Here is a 20,807-nt window from a genome sequence, read left to right on the forward strand (position 1 = left end):
TTTTCTAAAGAGGTGAATTGGAATGTGGCAACCCGAATTTAAGTGTTGGATTAATCTCTGCCCTTTATGGGATAAAAAAATGAGAGGCTTGATGCGAAAATAAGGATTATAATCTTGAATTCAATATCGAATAATACCGCCGATATTACAAAAATAAGCCCAGACTCAGATTTTGGAAATTATGCCTCGGATTGCCATCCCTGATTAAATTTAGACTTCTATTTTGAATAAACATATATTTAAAATTTTTGGATCAGAATTCTAAAACATTTTAATGAATCTGAAAATATAAACTTATTTTGATGATTTGGTTTCAAGGAAAGAGTGTAATATTATATAAATCTTCTATCTTGAACTGAACAGCAACCCAGAAATTTACATATCCCACATTCCGTATAATTACGTACACGGACGGCCGGACATTCCGAACATACAATATCTTGCTATTATAGGTATTAAAAACATACCTCTATAGACATAAATTTTATTAATGCGCCAATCTTTAAACTGTGGGCGATGATCTATCACTATTCAAAATCCAGAGGTGAATTCTTAAAAAACTTTTGCCCCACTAAAATCAGTGAGGCAAATTAAAAATTGATAGTGGGGCAAAGTGATTTCAGTGCAGGGAAACAGTTTTTTAAAGAATTTACCTCAGGAATTTCTCAACCTTTTTAAAACAAAGGTCCCAAACGGGCCAAAATTACTTAATTGTTATTTTATTATAACTTTTAATAATAGAAATATTGTTTAAAAAAAAAAAAATTTAATTAGGTAGGTAATTTTGTGGGTTTATTCCTTTAAAATTGTTTGATGACAGTATCTTGAACATTTAAAAATGAACTAGTTGTAGAAACATTAATAATTTGTATACATTATTTGTACCTAAACTTAAAATTTCTCTAATTTTTATTTTCTCATTTTTCATCAAAGCATGTCTGTTTTGAAAATGTAGATAATGTAACGCGGCATTCTGTGCATTTGAATGTCGTCGTTGGTTGGAAAGTCATATAAGGATTTAAGATCCTAATTAGAAAGACGATGGATGATATATATTGATGTAAATCCCTAATGATTATAAACAAAATTACCCTAAAAAATTTATTCTTTAAAATTACATTTATATATAAAAATCATTGGTTGTAAAGTAAATCAAGTTTTGATAAAAGTTCTCCCAAAGTTTGATAGAATATAACATAAACTTTGTGTATAAATAGTTCAATTTTTCCTCTCTAACTTTTTTAACCTGGGGAGATTAGCGTGAATTAACGTATGCATTTTAAGGTGTGTATGTATTTGTTAATGTTCAAAAGTTCAAGTCCAAAAAAATCTCGATAACGGCCGGATGGTTAGTTCTATACTTTTTATAAAAGCTTTATACTAGTAGTGGTAAAGTTTTGTATGTTGGAGAGTTTTTTCACCCAATCAAAACTTAACTCAAAAAAATATGGCCCACCCTCGCAAAAAAATTACCTGTATATAGATAAATACCTTAGGGAAAGGGAGTGGTGGTTTTGTGTCGACCCTACACTTTACTTTTAAGTTTTAAAAAGAATTTTTCAAACAAACAAAAAATAGTGGGATAGTTTTTATCCAGGAAGGATTTTTTCTTGGAAGGGCGGAGGTACTTTACCCCTGAATATTTATAACCCTTTATGGAACTATGAGAAACTTCACTGAAAGGAAGACTATGTAAGTCGAGCGGTTAGCAAGATCCTTTGGTGCTCACAGATAAACATAATGACATACTGTAACTTTTATAAAAAGAACTAGCAGCTTCGGCCCTATAGGCCTCTAGGGGCACTTAAAGTGGGAAAAAAGTCGACCCCACATATTTTAAATTTCAGTTTTTAAAAAGTGAAACAAAATATATTTCTATCGGGGTCGTTTTTTATTTGGAGGGTGGAGATAACCTCCCCCAAAACTGTTTTAAAAAAACCTTCTCTGGACCTATAAGAAACTTCACTATAAAGGAGATCCATAACGGTTCACTGATTATCGAGATCCTTCGAGCTAAAGACAAAAAAAAAACTTGCTACTTTATATAATACGATATAAGAGTGAAGGGTTCAGATAAGTCTATACTTAAGATAATCTGAGAGTAACTATGCTTAAATCACATTTAACTTAAAAATTTGGTTATTTTCGGGATAAACAGTAAACACGGGGCATGTTTTGAAATTTAACCAAAGGAAAGTATAATAAGTTGGATGACGGATATTTTTGCTTAGATTATTTTTCTCCAAAATCCTGGTCCCTTGTCCATGCACGTAATTATAACTTGACAAAATCTAACTGTGTACTAACTATGTAAAGCGCATATCAATATTAATATCTTATCTCTTTTTAAGTAGCGAAGCTTTTCTATAAGATATTTTTGTCTGTATGTCCATCTATGTGTTATTTGTTTACTAAAGGCTTCTCCCCTAGAATCTATTTGCCCTATAATGAGAGCAGTGCAAATTAGCCAAAAACTACCCCAAGGATTAACTCTCAGTATGAAATAGCCTAAAACCACCCTGAGCCCTAGATACATTTTTTTCTTTAAAAGGAAAACTCAATCTGCTCAGTGGTTACCTTCAGACAAAAAAAAATACTGCTTTATATAGTAGAATAGGATATATTTTACATTAACTATTAAAGATTGATTTTTTTTGAAGATTTCCATGATACCTACTCAAAGAATTACAATGTACGTCAGTCTGTCTGTCCATAGCGCAAAAGAGGAAATTTCGAGATGTTAGATATGTGATTTTCTCGGCTGCTTTAAGAGTTAGAGATATAAAACAAAAAATAGATTATTTTGGCTTATGAGAAACGACTCTATAACTTACCTAGGCGGATTTTTCTGTAAATTACTAAAAATTTTATTTACTTTTATTTTACATTGTTAATTAGATATATTGTCGTCCTTGTTTTCATACAGACATATATAATATATATATACAGTTTATAATTTGATTTGAAATCATATTTTTTTTCTAGTATATACTAGATACTTGAATTAATCGCATTTAAAGAATATTGACAAATATTATAAAAAACAAAACAGAACAAGGATTATTTTACTCCCCTCGAGGTAAAAAACTTAGACGTTATTGTTTTTAACTCTGTAGTATGGTTCTACAGGTGTCAGAGTATATTTTTGATACCCCTTTCAAAAATGCTTCAAAAACAGTTAAAGCGTCATAAAATTAGTCAATCAGTAATCTATCTTGAAAAGCAGCCAAATCACAATATAGACAGACGGACGTAATGACAAAGTGAATTCTAGAGTAGCTTCATTACTCATAATAGCGACTGTTTTGCCACTGTCTGACATTGATTAAATGCAACTGCTGTAGCGGCTTAGAGCGACTGTGGCTGCCGAACCGTTGAGTTATGTTTAGTTAATAAAATCGAAGAACAAATTTATTTATAAAATTTTAATAAAACACTGATAATTACAATTGCAAATCTACTCTTTCACATGCCCAACGAGCGACTATGTTATAAATAAATAGAAATAAACAGTTTATAGACTAATCAATTAAGGGAGAAATTTTTTTTAAGGAACCATTTTTGTTAAACGATTGAATTGATTTAAAAAGGGCTATTACGTTTAATAGTATTTAAATTTTTAGCAGAATCTAATCAACAAATTAGAAAGAGAAAGAGAAACAGAAATAGATAATGTAATGTAGATAATGGCCCCGCACGGTTAGAGCCCCCTGCAGGGGCTAGAAATAGAAGAAAAGCAATTGTGAAAAATACGAAGAATCGCCCCTTAAGGTGCATTGCCACGAAAGGGACTATACCCTAAATTTCAATAAAATCATTGATAATCTAATCCAAAAGATGTTTCTTTGAGTTTTCATGAGGTAGAATAGACCACAGAGCATCCAATGTAAAACCATCTTTTAAACTCTCCATAGCTGAAAAAAAGCACTATTGTTAAAATTTAAGAAAGTAAATAATTGTTAGAATTTAAGAATGTATGTTAAAAATCAAAGATGTTTAGTTTATATAATTACGATCTGTACATCAGTTCAGTGGTGTGTGGTAGGAATGTGTCAACAACCCCCTTAAATATGAAATTAGAAGGCCTGCTTTTTCTTTTATTTACTCCCTAGTGGATTCACACCTTTTAATTAATTTCTGTGCATGCCACTGTATCAGTTAATATCTTAATATTTTAGATAGAGAAAGGAATAAAAAGAATTATAATAAGAATTATCTCTGTCAAAACTATTTTCAAAAATAACTTTTTGACAATCTAACAACCAATACATAAAAAAAATAGATTTGAAGATAAACTCTTACCTAGCCCAAGCTCTCTGTTGAAAACAATTTCCCGATCCTTCTTGGCTTTCTCAGTGACATATGCAGCAAATGCATCACTAGATTCATCCACCAGATCGTCTATTTCATCCAGTTCATCCATGTTATCTTGGATAGGCAGAGCTGCTGCAGATTGAGAATTCTGGTCCATCTAGCAAATTTTTTGGGATAAGTAGATTAGTTAGATTTATTGATGGATTGATGAAAAAATCAATGGATAGATTCTTTGATAAGATTATAGATTTATGTTTTGTTATAGTTCAATTGATTTATAGACACATTAATTGATAGATAAAAAGATTAATCTAATGGATAGATTCATTTCATGATAAGATAAATGAAAGATGGTTAACTTGGTTATCTGATTCATCATCATAGATAGATTAATCTTAAAGAAAGTTTAATTTTTGGTGGATTTATTGATTGTTAGTTTTATTGACTGTTTTGTTCATTTATACATAGATTCAACAACAAATAGGTTTTTCTGTGGATAGATTACCAATTAATTGATTTATAATGTATATTAAGATGAATTTATAAATAGATAAATACATAAGAATAGATAATTAATCAAAAGAAAAGTTCATAGATAGATTGTTTCATCAATGAATAAATTAATTGATATATAGATTTAAAAGAAAGTAGACTCATGTATACATAATTAATCAATAATTTTATTTATGAGAGAAAGATTGATTATGTTTATTAATTTAGAAAATAATCCTTTTAAAAGTAAAAGGATCTTTGTCTGTGTGTTACAAAGGATCTTGATAACCACTGAACCAATATTCTATCCTTTACAGGGTAGCTTCTCGTAGGTCCAGGGAAGGTTTTTATTTTTTCTTTACTTTTTCTTTTTAAAACTACAATTTAAAGTGGGGAAGGGGGTGGGGGTGTTCACTTCAAGTGCCATCTACGCTATGGGACGAACACAGTAATAGTGTCTGACTGATTATGACGTATCAAAAAAAAATTAGCCAATGAGAGGCCGTTATTGACCAATGGTAAAATTTATAGTGGCCTCTCATTGGCTAATTTTTTTTGTTACGTCATAATCAGTTAGACACTATTACTGTGTTCCTATGGGACAATCAAAGCCTATATTTTACTTTTTTACTAATACATGTAGGCTAATGTTAAATGCATCGTTTGGACGACTAATTTCTTTTAAAAAATAGCGAAATAAAATTAGAGCTTTAGAGGCCTTTAGGAGCGTATCCGTTAGTGAGAAAGCAAATATACCTGTGTAACATGTTGAATCCCAAAGATTGGATTAGCAGAGTAGAGAACATGTAGAGAACTTATTTCCTTCTGCACCTCATGTAACTTTCCTGCTGGGTCAATCCTAAATATTAATAATCAACAGCAAACCTTATCTATGATTATTATAGATTTGTACAGCTGTATGTAACAGATCATTAGTTTAGACATGTTTGAGTTGTCCAATTTACTTTAAACATTTATGATTCCAAAAACAGTTGAGTATAAGTGTGGCAATTGTAAAATCATTACTAAAACACAAAATTTTATAGATAAGCTTAATTACTAAAATTCTACCTGAAACCTAGTATATAACCTCCACTGATTTCAGAACTCTCAATAACCAGAGCAATGCCGAATTTTGACTCCCGGATTTTTACCTTGATGATATTTTAAAATCATTTTAACATGCTGCAAACCAGATTGTTTCATTATCTACCCCTAAAGAAAAATATTACTAAAAAGTAAAAACTAGTTTTTACCCCATCAAAATAGCAACAAAAAGTTGCAAATTAGCAAATTATATTATAATAACTTGTATCTATCCTACTTGTTTTTAAAAATCTTTGAGTTGAAAAGCGAATACAAACCTGAAAACTAGAAAGAGAGATACTTACTGAAGCAATGTGGATGTAGGGAACAGAAATATTGAAGAGATCATTCATGTTGGCAAACCAGACCACTCTCACATTCGTAATGATCATGGTTCCCAGATTTCCCTGCTCACTTAAATAGTTAAAAAAAATCAATAATACAAAGTAGAACGATGTCTGTCTGTTTGTTTGTCTGTTTGTTTGTCTGTCTGTCTGTTTGTTTGTAGCGAAGGATCTTGCTAACCGCTGAACCAATCTGGTTCTTCTTTACAGGGTAGCTTCTCATAGATCCAGGGAATGTTTATAACTATTTTCTTGGGAGGTAGGACACCCCTAACCCCCCAAAAATGAAAAATACCCCCCCCCCAAAAAAAATTTCTTTTTCTTTTTAAAACTAATATTAAAAAAGCCCCTCCTTCAAAAAAAAATCCCCCCCCAATTTTTTTTTTAAAATTTTCTTTAAAGTCTAAAACACGAAAAATTTGTTTGATCAAACCTCTTGGGGCGAAGCCGCTAGTCCTTATAATAAAGTAACAGGATGTCTATTTGCTTGTTTGTTTTCTGTATGTTTGTACTGAAGAATCTCGCTAACCACTGAACTGATCGGGTTCTCCTTAACAGGGTAGCTTCTCCTATTTATTTTTGTTGATAAATACTGAAAATCTGGATAACTAACCTAGACAAATTCCAAACTCCATTTATAGTAGAAACAATTTCTTCAAGAGGAAGAAGTTTCAAGCTACCACTGTCAAGTATAGCTCCCCTGAAAATGAAAATCAATATAAATATTTGTTTAAAATGAGAAAGTAGTCAATATTTTACTTATTTTCATATTGAAATAATTTACCTTAACTTTAGTTCCCTGTACATCTTGCTGGAATTGAATGCCCTGAGTATGTAAATAGTTGTCATTTTAAATTCAAACTAGCGGCTACGCCCCTAGTGTTTAGGGGCTCAGTTTGCCAAGGGGCAGGGAGGGGCTTGAAATAAGCTTAAAGCCATTCTAAGGCTTAAATCTTAAAATAAAATAGCCTAAAACCACCCAAGGTCCTATGTGAAGCTTACCTAAAATAGAGAATCCAATCGGTTGAATAGTTATCAAAGGCTTCAAACAAAAAACCTTACTACTTTATATAATAGGATGTATTGTATAGGTAACTCTAATGGTTGATTTATTTAAAATTGAAATGATAATCATTAAATCATATAACAGTAGTTTCCCCCTGATTTGTTTTGAAACAAAAATAGCATATACATAACAAACAAGTAAATAGAATTTAGAATTTTTGATTTTATTTTAACCTAAGTACTGAAGCTTACTTGAAAACACCAATGACAGAAGTAAAGAGACGAGGGTTACCAGGAATAAGACTTGTAAAGATGAACTCAAATCTAAAACCAACAATATAGATTAGTATTTCAATAAATAGTCAATTTAATCATGTTAAAGAGAAGAAAGAATTACAAAAAAACCGCTCAGACAAGAAGCTAAATATGAATTACATACAAAGAGGATAAAAAAGATTAATAATTATTTATCGCATCGTATTATAAACAGCTTTCCGCGGACATAAAATGTACAATTAGAAGATTAAAACCAATCTTATGATTGTACATTTCATATTCGTAGAAAACTGGATATAATTCGTGCTAGACATATTTTTTCGTAATGATAAGAACCGGCTCTAATCCACCGATTTCGAATGAATACGAAAATATTTTTATTAAGTCAGCATAAAGCATGACTTTTAAAACAATTTTTTGCAATGAAGAAACAGTTTGTTTTTTGAGCTAAAAAGTTACTTTTAGTCTTACCTTGTATGATTTGACTTTGTTAGAATGTACAATGCCTCTGAAGATCCTCTAGTAATAAAGTAAATATAAAGAAAAACAAATAATAATTTCTTATTAATTTCTGCTTATTGACTCTTAATTATGTAGAAAAAAACCCAAAAAATTAAGAATAGTTATTTATCGCATCGTATTACAGACAACTCTTTCTGCAGATATTAGAATGAAAAAATGAAAAGATTTTAACCAGTTTTATTAGTCCCAAGGGGACATAAGCCCGGGCTAACACAACTGGTATTAATTTTCTGATTTTATTTTAATATTATTGAAAGTCGTCCATAATTTGATGTTATACATATATTATTTTATCCACCGGATAATAATCGGTTTCTAGGCTATAATCGAAATAATTTTACCTTTGTCTGGCATTGACAAGCTTGGTTGTGATATTTAGAACACAATTATACCCAACAGCTGAAATTAGATTTACAGATAAACTATTAGATAGGTAGGAATATTTCTGTATAAAGATTAAATCTATCATTAATAAAATATCTATTGATGAATATATCTATGGATCTACTTATTTATAAATCATTGATGTTTCTTATCTACATATCTGTATTAATTAATTAAATCATCTATAAACCAATCTATCCTTTAATTACATATCAATGAATCTAGCTATCAATACATCAATAAATATATCTATAAATGAATCTATCTAGCAGTTAATTATTCTTAGTGAATCTATCTATACATAAGTTTATCTATTAATGAATCTATCTATTAATAAATATATTTAATAGTGAATCTATCTATCAATAAATATATTTATCAATGAATCTATTTTTCAGTGAATCTTTCTATTAAGGAATGGATATATCCACTTATGGACAATTTATAGATAATCTACTTATCTATCTATCTACTTACAAAGACTAACTCTAGGCATAGTCTGAGAATGCCACATAATTCTAAGATTTGTAACAAGCATTCTTCCCCTATCTATTTGTCAATCCATTTATCTATCTAATTATCTATCTATCTATCTATCTACTTACATAGACTAACTCTAGGCATAGTCTGAGAATGCCACATAATTCTAAGATTTGTAACAAGAATTCTTTCTCTATCTATTTATCTATCTATCTATCTATATACTTACATAGACTAACCCTAGGCATAGTCTGAGAATGCCACATAATTCTAAGATTTGTAACAAGCATTCTTTCTCTATCTATTTATCTATCTATCTATCTATCTGTCTATCTATCTACTTACATAGACTAACCCTAGGCATAGTCTGAGAATGCCACATAATTCTAAGATTTGTGACAAGCATTCTTCCTCTATCCCCAGCATTACCCTAAAGAGACACAATATCAATCCTTGTAAAATAGAGACAGGATGTATGTCTGTTTGTACATAAACACCTTGCTGGCCATTTAACTGTTATGGCTATCCAAACAATGAAGCTTCTAAAAAGGGAAGATTGGGTATATCTAACCCTTAAAGATAAGAATTGGAGTTTTACATATTTTCTTTCTAATACTAAAAATGCCAGTAGCCGATAGATATTTAAGTAATATCTATTTTTGAAAGATTTTTAAACCTATTTAAATGCATAAGCTATAGAATATTATTCATATTCCTCCTTAAATTTGTCTATAGCATAAATTTGTAAGTTTGACTATAGAAAAAAGTCTTTTAAAAAATATACAAAATAGATGCAATCTGAGATTAAGCCCATATAAGACACACCGGGAATTAAAATTTGTTAAATATATCCCCATCCTGGCAGGCAAAGGAGGCAAGTAAACCTAGTTGGGTTAAAAATACTTCGTTTTAAGTTTTTGAACAAATAATGGTTGAAAAGTTTGGACACTGTTGGACTATGTTTCAAAATGAAATGAGAGGACGTGTTTTTAACCTTTGTGTCTTCAATACTATCCAGTTTATCTATCAGAATCTCTCCTTGGCACATTTTCATTTGACTAAACAGATAAATAGATGAAGCAGCTTAAAGCAGCCCAATGAAAATGACGTTATAGAATACAAATTACCAATGATAGGACAGTATACATTTTACAATTGACCAATATAAATGTATACTGGCCTATCATTGGTCATTTGTTCTGTATGACGTTATTTTTTATTAGGTACTATAAGCTGCTTCTAAATAGATAGATACAATAGTTAATTTCTAATTGAAAAGATATTAAACAGATAGGATCAAGTCAAGCTGAGTATGCCAATAGCCTGTTTTGGCACACGCTACTTGACTTGGGGAAATATTGGCATACTCTACTTGACTATGGGGAATATTGGCATACTCTGCTTTACTTTGTGTAATATTGGCATACTCTGCTTTACTTGTCAAGATATGCTTTTCCTAAAATTTGGAAATAAATAAATGTATATATACTAGCGGCTCCACCCCCGGCCCTTCTCGATGTCTCTAGGGGCATTTGAGGGAAGGAGAGGGCTGAAAATCTCCTTTACATTTAAGTTTTATAAAGAAAAAATATTATAATAAAATCATGGTATTTTGAAGGACCAATAAGAAGCTTCATTGAAAAAAGAATCATAAAAGTCCATCGATTAGTGAGATCTTTTATTTTGAAATATAATTGTTTAAGGCTAATTTTCATAACTAATCTACTACTTGGAATAGAGAGCTTCTAGATGCTAGGGACGCATTTACGTACATTAAGTAGTAAATTTGCAGGTTGAATTAGATGCCATTAAAAGGTAAGAACACATATATAATACATATTAGACTTACATGAATTCGGAAAATATGTTAAATTCATCTTTTTTTATTTTTTTTGTCATGCTGCTTTGTTTGATAAACTATTGGCATACTATGCTTTACTTGATGAAATATTGGCATACTATGTTTTACTTGGGGGAATATTGGCTTACTCTACTTGACTAGGGGGAATATTGGCACGCTCTGTTTTACTTGTTGCCATTGGCACACTCAGCTTGACTTGATCCAACAGATACATATCATACTTACGAATCTGACCTTTTAGTGCTCCCAAATAGTAGGCAAATTATAGCAAGAATGAAACATAGATAGACAAAAAGATAGATATATACTAAATTTGGATATCAAATCTGACCTTTCAAAGCTTCCAGATATTAGAATAAATAGATAGCCAGAATGTTATATAGATAAACTAGCAGATGAGCACCTAGCATATAGGAGCTCAGGAGAAAGCAAAGTAGGGAAATATCCTAAAACCAAAACTTTGATATAAAAATTAGGGTTGGGCCGGATACTTTTTTGGCCGGATACCGGATACCGGATATCCGGCTGATTTTAAATGCCGGATATCCGGTAACCGGCCGGATATCCGGTCAACGCCGGATATCCGGCAAATATCCGGTTATCCGGTCAAATTACCGGATATCCGGCCTGATAACTGGCCAAATTACCAGATATTAAAGTAGTAAAAAAAAATTTCTTTAGAAATCTTATATAATTTTACATAAAGTTAAACTTATTCAGACAAAATGTTCTTCTAGCTTCAATAATAAGAAAATTATAGCCATTTAAGATTTTAAAAAGCAGAGATTTTTGGTGTAAAGTATAAAAAATTATATAGCCGGATATCCGGCCGGATAGTTTCAATATCCGGTATCCGGCCGGATATTGAAAATGGCCGGATATCCGGCCACACCGGATATCCGGCCCAACCCTAATAAAAATTAAATAGCCTAAAACCATCCAGGGACCTAACAGAAGCTTTCATAAAATAGAGAACTTAATCTGTTTAGTAGTTAAGGAAATCTTAAGCTACAGTAAAAAAAAACCTTACTACGTTAAAGGATAGATAGATAGATAGATAGACAGAAAGATAGATAAATACTTACGAAACTGGGATATCAAATCTGACGTCTCTATGCTCCCAAATAAGGTCGACAGTCGCCCCTCGCGACCCTCCCCCTCCAGACTGACCGCTGGACATTTTTTCTCTAAAAAAACATTGATGTTATCTCACATAAGATCTAAGCTTGTCACAACAGACAGTCGTAAAAATAAAAATAATTAGCAAATATACAATGACACGAGTTTCATTTTTTGTTGATTTAAGACTTCAGTTTAGATATTCTTTGACTAAAGAATTATAATAGGTAAACATATGTTTTAAATTGACATGCGCGCTTTCTTTTAAAAACGATTATAGAGTTGCAATGTGTTCAAGGATTATACCAAACTGTTATGGGAATCTTCTAGTCATGTTAAAACCAAACTTTACTTTTTAATATCCCAATATTTTGTTGCTATTTTTCTTTTTAAACTTCAGTTTACCATAGAAAGAGTTCAACTATAAAGAACAAGGATGACAACATCTATTAAAGCGAAGACTGAAATGATAGGACAAATCATCATTAACACTTAATTGTAGAGTGAAAGAACTGAATAAGCAGAATATTATTGTATAAGTCTAAACAAAATTTTAAGTAAATTGGTTCAAATTTGCTTAAATACAGGATACTGTTTAAGGACATACATTTTTAGGATATGATTATAGAGATGCTTCGCTTATAACATTGCACCGTGTGGTAATAGGAATCAGTATTCTAAAAATCAGATGAAAAGGATAATAACATACAAGAATTTGTCAAAAAGCAAACATGTTTTAATTGGATGTACGGACTTTCTCGTAAAGATTATAGAGTTGCTACGCTTCCTAAAATGTACCTAACTGTTATAGGAATAATAATGCAAAATTTAAAATCTATAGAAAAGTTCTAACCTATTTAGATACGAAAAGAGCTAAGTGTCCCTTACGGACAGATCCTTATTACAAAAAAGCTTCTCTTTTTAAAAGATAGTGAAAAAAATGCGCAACTTGGAGATTTGGGCACACCATAGTTATAAAATATTTACACTATAGAAAGGATTCTTTTTTGTAAAAGTATCAAAAGATTTGAATTAATCTTCTTTGATATAATTAATTGTGTATTTTCTATTCAAAACCTCTTTATGAATATTTTTTTTACATTGACGTTGATTTTAATCTTTTCTAAATAAAATATATAATTTTTACTAAGACGATGTATTTTATATCTTTAATTAGCGGTTTCGTCTGTTGTTTCAGAAATACAGACAGTAATATACTTTCTCGTATTCATTCGAATCCGGTGGATAGGAACCGGTTCTTATCCATACAAAAAAACTATGTCTAGCATCGTATTATATCCAGCTTTCTACGAATATAAAAATGTACAATCATAAGATTAAAACCAGTTTTTTAGCCAGTGCCTTCGCGGATATATAATTGTACATTCTATATCCGCGAAAAGCAGTTTATAATACGATGCGAGAAATAACTATTATGATTACTATATATAACCAAATAACCTTACTAAGACATTTATAAAGTTTCCCTGAAGCGTACAATCAATTTAGAAAAGTAATTTCTAAAATCATAAGATTTAAACCTTACTACTTTACATGATACTAGCGGATATGCCCCTAGAGGCCTCTAGAGGGCATATAAGTGATGGGAATTGAATTTGACCCACATTTTTTAATATAGTTTCAAAAAGAAAAAGTTAAAGTAACCCCTCCCCAATTCCCAAAAAATATTTCTAAACCTATCCAGGACCTATGATAAGCAACATTGTAAAGAAGAACCATATCGGTTCAGCGGTTAGCGAGGTCCATCGGTACAGACAGACAAATAGAGATCCTGTTACTTTTAGTTAAGGATGATAGGTAATATACTTTGGAATTGCTAGATTCTTTATTAACTCACTTATGGTTAAACTTAACAATAAATTACAAATAAACTAAAATATTAACTTCTATAAGTTAATATTTTTTACGAAAACTTCTCTTTCTAAAGGAAATATAATTTGTTATTGTTTAGAAAGGTAGAGCAATAGTTATTTATTGCATCATATTATAGACAGCTTTCCGCAAATAGTGAAATTAAACTGTAAGTTTAATTTCATTTTTTTCACCCGGAGGGCACGAAGGTTTGAGGCATTAATAATTTTATTATTTTTTTTTTATTTTTCGTGGAAAATTGTCTATAAAACAATACAATACGGGATTTCTTTATGTCCTAAAACCGGTTCTAATCCAGGCAACATTAATCGGTTTGTAAACCACACTGGAATATTATTTTACCTGCTTACCAAAATTATCGACCTCTGTCTGTATTACTAGCAACCTACTTAGGTTTATATCATTTGGAAAAAATGGAAAGGAAAGTCATTTTACAAGCGAGGTTTCCCTACATACGTTTTCGTTCGTACGTTCGACGTATAGCCTTATTTCGGAATTGAAACATGGTAGAATCCTCCTCTAAATTAAGATATCAGTACATCTCACTTTTAGTGGTTTTAAGCTATTTTTCGTAGGGGTGAGGGGGGGGGTGGTATTGTAAGACACTTCTTCCGGAAAAATAAGCACCCCCGAATCTATGTTTTAATTGTTTTGATTCTTTAAGGGAGAAGTCAATGGTAGATATTATAAAGACAATAAATTATGATTTTTTAAAAGCAACTACCTTTGTCAATATTACAGCAACTAAAGGAAAAAGAAAGTCGTATTTAAGTGGTTCTAATGATAGCGGGACTACTCTGTAATATAATATTGAAAATTATATTAGTAAGCATCGTGCAATTAAACATCCTTTGAAAAAATGTCTTTCCAGTACAAAAAATAAAGATTCCAAAGGCGTTTTAAGATTTTTAGTAAAATGTAACCTAAAAATAAAGGAAAAAATGGCTTCCTAATGAAAAAGAGGCATACTTAAAAAAAAACGTGGGTTAAATTAAGCAATACTTTTGTTCCCTTAAAAAAACTGTATAAGTATCTCTACCTATGAATTTTATGAATGAATGAAAATGAAGATTCCTATGACATATGCCCATTTATTCGATTCATTGTTTTGTCCGTTTTTCTATCGGTCATGCTTCAAAAGACAACTTACTATATTTCAGCTTTTTTACTAATTAACTCTCATTCTTTGTTAAGACAACTTAACATCTGCTCTTAATTTCAATTTTTCATGATATTTTTGTGCTTGACTACTTATGGATGTTGTCATCCCTGTGCTATATACACATCTACTTTTCTTAATATATTAAAACATATATTTAAACAAAAATATACAGAATTTGTACATACAAAAAACATTTGTACATTATGTTTCTACATTATAAAACATTTGGTTTAGATTCATAAAGTCTTACAGTCAGGTTTGTTATATTAGGATTTGTTTTAAAAATTACAAACTTATGAAAAATAGACAGGTTTTCATTTAAAAATAACTTGAAATAATACCACATCGTATTAAAAGCTGCTTAAAAATTTAAAGCTATAAATCTTGTAAAAAAAATACTTTTTAAACTAATTTAAAATTATATTTTTCTTCGAATATCAAATATAGAGAAGTTTAAATGGTAGTTAAATACTCTAAAATTACTATAAGGACACAGATACTCTACAGCAAGATCAAGTCTGTCCAACCGTCCCATAAAATACCATCACCAAAAGCATATTTGTAAACTTTTCTATTTAGTGCTTAACATTAACAGGAAATTATCACAATGGAAGATTTTATACTTACTTAATGAAGGATTTAAGGGGACAATGATGATACACAAAATTACCCCTTCCTTAGATTAAAATTAGTGGTCGAAACGTTTGAACACTAAACTTAATGAACCAACCAATTAAAACGTAGAAAAAGTTTCCAAAGTTGTTTAGCCAACGAATAAGAAAACCTTATTAAAATATTTTGGGATTTAGTGTAATATCCTCTTACTCCCTGGGAGTAAGCTATGAAAAAAATTATTTAGCTTATTGTTCCTTCCTGCGATACTTATTGACATAAATGTCCTTTTTTGAATAAGGAGACAGTGTTAAGTGGCACCAAAAAATGACGTCATACGATGAAATGTCCAATGAATGAGAGACTAGTATGAATTTTATCATTGGTCAATTACAGTGTATATTGGCCTCTCATTGGTCAACTTTATTGTAAGACGTCATTTTTTTGGTGCCACTTTGCACTGTCTTTTGTAAAAGTTAATGACAAAAAATGTTTCAAATGTTAGGTACATAAATTCGTTGTTAAAACTAATTTTTTACAAATCAAACAAATAATTAAACAAAAAAATACAAAAATTCTTTTAGATCAGTTCGAAGATGCAGTCAAGTAAAGGGTGTTAACAGCTGGTCGCACAATATAAAAATCATATTAAAACTAAGTTTAAAGGCTATCCAATTCATCTAGACTCTAAATTAAACTGGGACCTAGAGTTTTATATAAAAAAGCTTTCATTCTTAAGATTAAAAATTTGGGGACATTTATTAAAAATCATATTAAACACTTTTGTAGATAATATCTATAGGTGAAAAATTTTGAACACTGCGTTTTTTGTGTTATCCAAACAAGATTTAATAAAAAACTGAGTTTTTAATCCAAGGAATGAGAAAACGGTTTTTTAATCTTTAAGGATAAGTTTAATTTTAAAATTATCTTTATATTATTCATTTTGTAAAAAGTTTTGTATTAAACTAAAATAAAGAAGAATATTTAAAAAAAAAACTATAACTATTATTTTTAGTATGAATATCACACATTTTCAAACAAGAAACAATATGTTTAAAACAGCATATTATCATTATTAATAACATTTTATAGAAAAAAAGATATTAATGAAGCTTTAATACTGCCTATAAAAAATGACGTCATACTCGCATACCATTTATCAATGGTAATTTAGTCTGTGTATCGGCCTATCATTGGTTATTTGTACTACTTGACGTCATTTTTCATAGGCACTATAAAGAGCTTCGCTATCAATATACATTTATTGCATCGTATTATTGACAGTTGTCCGTGAATACAAAATAAAAAATCGTGGGATTAATTTCTGTTTTATTGGCTCCGAGGGGCTGAAGGGCCAAGCTAACAAACTAATGGGATCAGTGTTCTAAAATTTATTTCATTTTACGTGGACATTTGACTAAAATACGGTACGATACATGTGTTTTCAGTATGGCTCAGAATCGGATTTATAATCCAGCGGGAATGATTCAGAGCCATATCTGTTTTCATAGGTACAATGTACATGAGTTGTAGAAGTTTTGATATCGGAGTATCACTCTCAGGGGATCTAAAGGGATAAGACAATGAACGATAAATGATTGTACATCCCTAATGAGTTTGAACAAAATCACCCCTCATGAAGATTCAAATAGGTGGTTGAAAAGTTGAAAAACACTACTAGTTTGAAAACAGTAAAAAAGTATCCAAAGTTTTTTAACCAGCGAATAAGATACCCTAGTGATGAAACTTTGGGTACCAGTGTAATTTACTGTCCAATGTCCCAACCCTCCCTGGTTATTTCGTTTGTTTTTAAAATCTATTGAGCTACAAAAATATATTTTGTTTTAAGAAAAGGTATTTTTTACTATTTTCTATTTTTGGCATTTGTATTTTTTCAAACATTTTCACTTTTTTCACAACTAATATAGTTTTCGTGGATTTTTAAAATTGGATCTTTTGTCACCTTATATTTCATATGAAATCTAGACATATTTATAGCCTTCAGAGGCTCTAAGCCTAGTTCACAAAAGGTCAACTTCTGGAAATTTTAGGTTGATTGATTTTATAAAAGCATTGGTTAGTTGTACTTGTTAAGGTTGACCTACAGAATAAATCAGTCGACCTCTAAAAGTTGTTTGTGAACTGGGCACTAGTCTGTTACTTTTCTATAACATGATCACCGTGTCATTGATAAAATATAAAGCAGAGCAGGTAACAGTGTCAGAGTAGGAAGGTGGGGGTAGATGGTTGTTTGGCTGTTTCGTAGGTGGCGTGCGGATCGTCCTTGGTGGTCATTCTGTAATAGTAAGATAAATAGATAAGCATTTTAGAGTATTAAAATAAAACATTGAAGGTTAAATTATCTTTTATGGAATCAAATCTAAAAATAAAAGAAAAAAAGGGTATCTAAAATCATAAAAAGGGAGACGATCTTACTATGGATCTAAAAGGATAGGACAATGGCCGATAAATTGATTTACATCCCTAATATGATAAAAAAATTTACTTTTTTCTGCAGATTATAATGGTTGAAATGTTAGGACATCCAAATTTATGAACCATCCAATAACAATTGAAAGTCCCCAAAGATGTTAAGCTAACGAATGAGAAAACTTTATTATAAAACTTTTGGGACAAGTTTAAAAAAGAGCTCAATGTCCCCTTTCTATTGAGATCTAGCTATGATTTTAGGTTATTTTGTTTCTCATTATTGGGTACATAGATTTAATGCAAGATACACACTAAAAAAAATTTTACCTCTTCCTTGCAATTCAGAAAGCTGCTGTACCAGTCTGATTTACACTTGTAGTAGTCATGCACCATGTGACCAGGAGCACTCTAGATAGATAGATAGATTTACACTTGTAGTAGTCATGCACCATGTGACCAGGAGCACTCTAGATAGATAGATATACAGATAGATAGATAGATAGATTTACACTTGTAGTAGTCATGTACCATGTGACCAGGAGCACTCTAGATAGATAGATATACAGATAGATAGATAGATATATTTACACTTGTAGTAGTCATGTACCATGTGACCAGGAGCACTCTAGATAGATAGATATACAGATAGATAGATAGATAGATTTACACTTGTAGTAGTCATGCACCATGTGACCAGGGGCACTCTAGATAGATAGATATACAGTTAGATAGATAGATAGATTTACACTTGTAGTAGTCATGCACCATGTGACCAGGAGCACTCTAGATAGATAGATATACAGATAGATAGATAGATATACAGATAGATAGATAGATATACAGATAGATAGATAGATATACAGATAGATAGATAGATATACAGATAGATAGATAGATATACAGATAGATAGATAGATAGATAGATTTACACTTGTAGTAGTCATGTACCATGTGACCAGGAGCACTCTAGATAGATATATATACAGATGGATAGATAGATATACAGATAGATAGATAGATAGATAGATAGATTTACACTTGTAGTAGTCATGCACCATGTGACCAGGAGCACTCTAGATAGATAGATATACAGTTACATAGTTAGATAGATAGATATACAGATAGAAAGAAAGATAGATAGATAGATTTACACTTGTAGTAGTCATGCACCATGTGAACAGGGGCACTCTAGATAGATATATATATAGAGAGATAGTTAAATATTTGTACAGATATATAGTTAGATAGATAGATATACAGATATATAGTTAGATAGATATTTAAATATTTAAGTTTAATTTTGCCGCAAATTTAACCCTTCACTGAAGAACTAACAAAAACAATAACTCTTACAATTTACCTCTGATAATTGTGTAAGAAGTATCAGTGTGATTGCTAAGCAAACTAGAAGCTGCAATAATCGCGACATTTTGTCTGAAATAGATAAAACACAATAAATAATTCGAAATCTTAAAAAGTCACGCAACCTTTTCAATAATATCTAATAATTGTGAAAATCACGAAACCTTGCTATTTTACAGTCTTAATCATCAAAAACTCAGAGAGGGAGGGGTCATTCGACTGCCATCAAAATGTCTACAGTTCGTTAGCCTTTAGAGAGGTATTATTCAATCTTGATTGGGTTGTACAAAGTAACAAAAACTTAAAAAACATAATTTTGATCAACATAGAGAATAATTTTGTTAGTCATAATTATAGGGTGATTTTTTATCCTTATCTAAGATTTTTTTAAAACTAGGATTTTGACTAAATTTGGACAATAAAAATAAAAATATACTTTTTTTTGCCCAACAGGTTTAACAATTTGAGACAAAATAGGTAATTATTTGTTTGTTTAGATGTAAATTGCATATGGCATCGGATTACAGACAATTTTTTACAAATAATAAAATAGAAATAAAATATTTAATAACTGTTTTAATCTTCAAAATTTCCATTTCAATATCCACGGAAAGCTGTCTATAATACGATTAGATAAATAACTAATCTCATTTTCCATTAATTTCATTTTTTATGACGTGAATTATTTTTATGGCTTAAACTGACTGGCCACATTTTCTACATTCCGGGCTAGATAGCAAATATCTATCTGCCCAAGCTATCTATCTATGCTAGCAAGCAGCTAGCAATGCCAGAACCAGAAGAATTTTATTACATCTTTTTATGACTCAAGTCTTAAATTTGCAAATACCAATTTGAACACGGATTTGCAATGATTGAAAACATGTTATGTAAAAATATTTTCAGTAGAGAACTGTTATTGACACTTTTTTATTCTTTTGAAAACCAAAAAATATATTTCTTTTTGGAAGGGAGGAAGGGGCTTAATTTATTATACGGTACGGTATACCCCCCACCCCTCTCCACAAGAAAATAGCTAATAACCATTGTATTGCCATTGGGTATATTCCGTGAAAAGTAGAGCATTACCGAGATATTAAGCTTCGGACCGATAGGACAGACATACAACAAATGGACAAACAGACGTCTTTTTACTTTTGTTAATGATAATAAAATTACTAAATAAGCTATTACAGATTAAATTGAATTATAAATGAATATTTATTTCTGTGAAAATTTAAGCATTTTGAAAAAAATTTAAATTACAATTTTGTTTAATTACGTTGCTACTCATTTTAGAAAAAAAATGTATTTTGCAACATTGTTCTTGTGAAGATGTGAAGATAGCATCAAAATTCTTTGAAAAATAGTTCTAATAGTTATTTATCGCATCGTATTACAGACATCTTTCCTCGGATATTAAAATACAAAATTATAAAATTAAAAACAGTTTTGTTAGCCC

At 30.5% G+C, this 20,807-nt stretch overlaps 1 protein-coding gene and 1 long non-coding RNA gene across 3 annotated transcripts; both read right to left on the minus strand.

The window, feature by feature from the left end:
- Window positions 1–3,405: 3,405 nt before the first annotated feature.
- BBS5 (Bardet-Biedl syndrome 5 protein) lies at window positions 3,406–11,947 on the minus strand. Of its 2 annotated transcripts, XM_080176256.1 has the most exons (13): window positions 11,850–11,947; window positions 9,898–9,961; window positions 9,249–9,333; window positions 8,381–8,438; window positions 7,989–8,036; window positions 7,494–7,565; window positions 7,021–7,062; window positions 6,850–6,936; window positions 6,198–6,306; window positions 5,878–5,960; window positions 5,563–5,665; window positions 4,303–4,471; window positions 3,406–3,914 (listed from the first exon to the last, which is right to left on the minus strand). In XM_080176256.1, exons 1-13 carry the CDS (start codon window positions 11,942–11,944, stop codon window positions 3,826–3,828), a joined length of 1,104 nt encoding a protein of 367 aa, XP_080032382.1. In that variant the 5' UTR covers window positions 11,945–11,947; the 3' UTR covers window positions 3,406–3,825. The 2 variants fall into 2 exon arrangements, with proteins under 2 accessions (XP_080032382.1, XP_080032383.1); XM_080176257.1 differs by lacking the exons at window positions 9,249–9,333; window positions 9,898–9,961; window positions 11,850–11,947 and adding an exon at window positions 9,133–9,191.
- Window positions 11,948–15,072: 3,125 nt separating this feature from the next.
- Window positions 15,073–19,426, minus strand: LOC145331874 (uncharacterized). The gene is made up of 3 exons (XR_013883941.1): window positions 19,344–19,426; window positions 18,311–18,391; window positions 15,073–17,849 (listed from the first exon to the last, which is right to left on the minus strand). It is a non-coding gene; the product is annotated as an uncharacterized LOC145331874 (long non-coding RNA).
- Window positions 19,427–20,807: the final 1,381 nt, after the last annotated feature.

This window comes from Acartia tonsa, chromosome 11, assembly GCF_053477335.1.
Source record: "Acartia tonsa isolate MP-2025a chromosome 11, ASM5347733v1, whole genome shotgun sequence".
Taxonomy (NCBI): Eukaryota; Metazoa; Arthropoda; class Copepoda; order Calanoida; family Acartiidae; genus Acartia; species Acartia tonsa.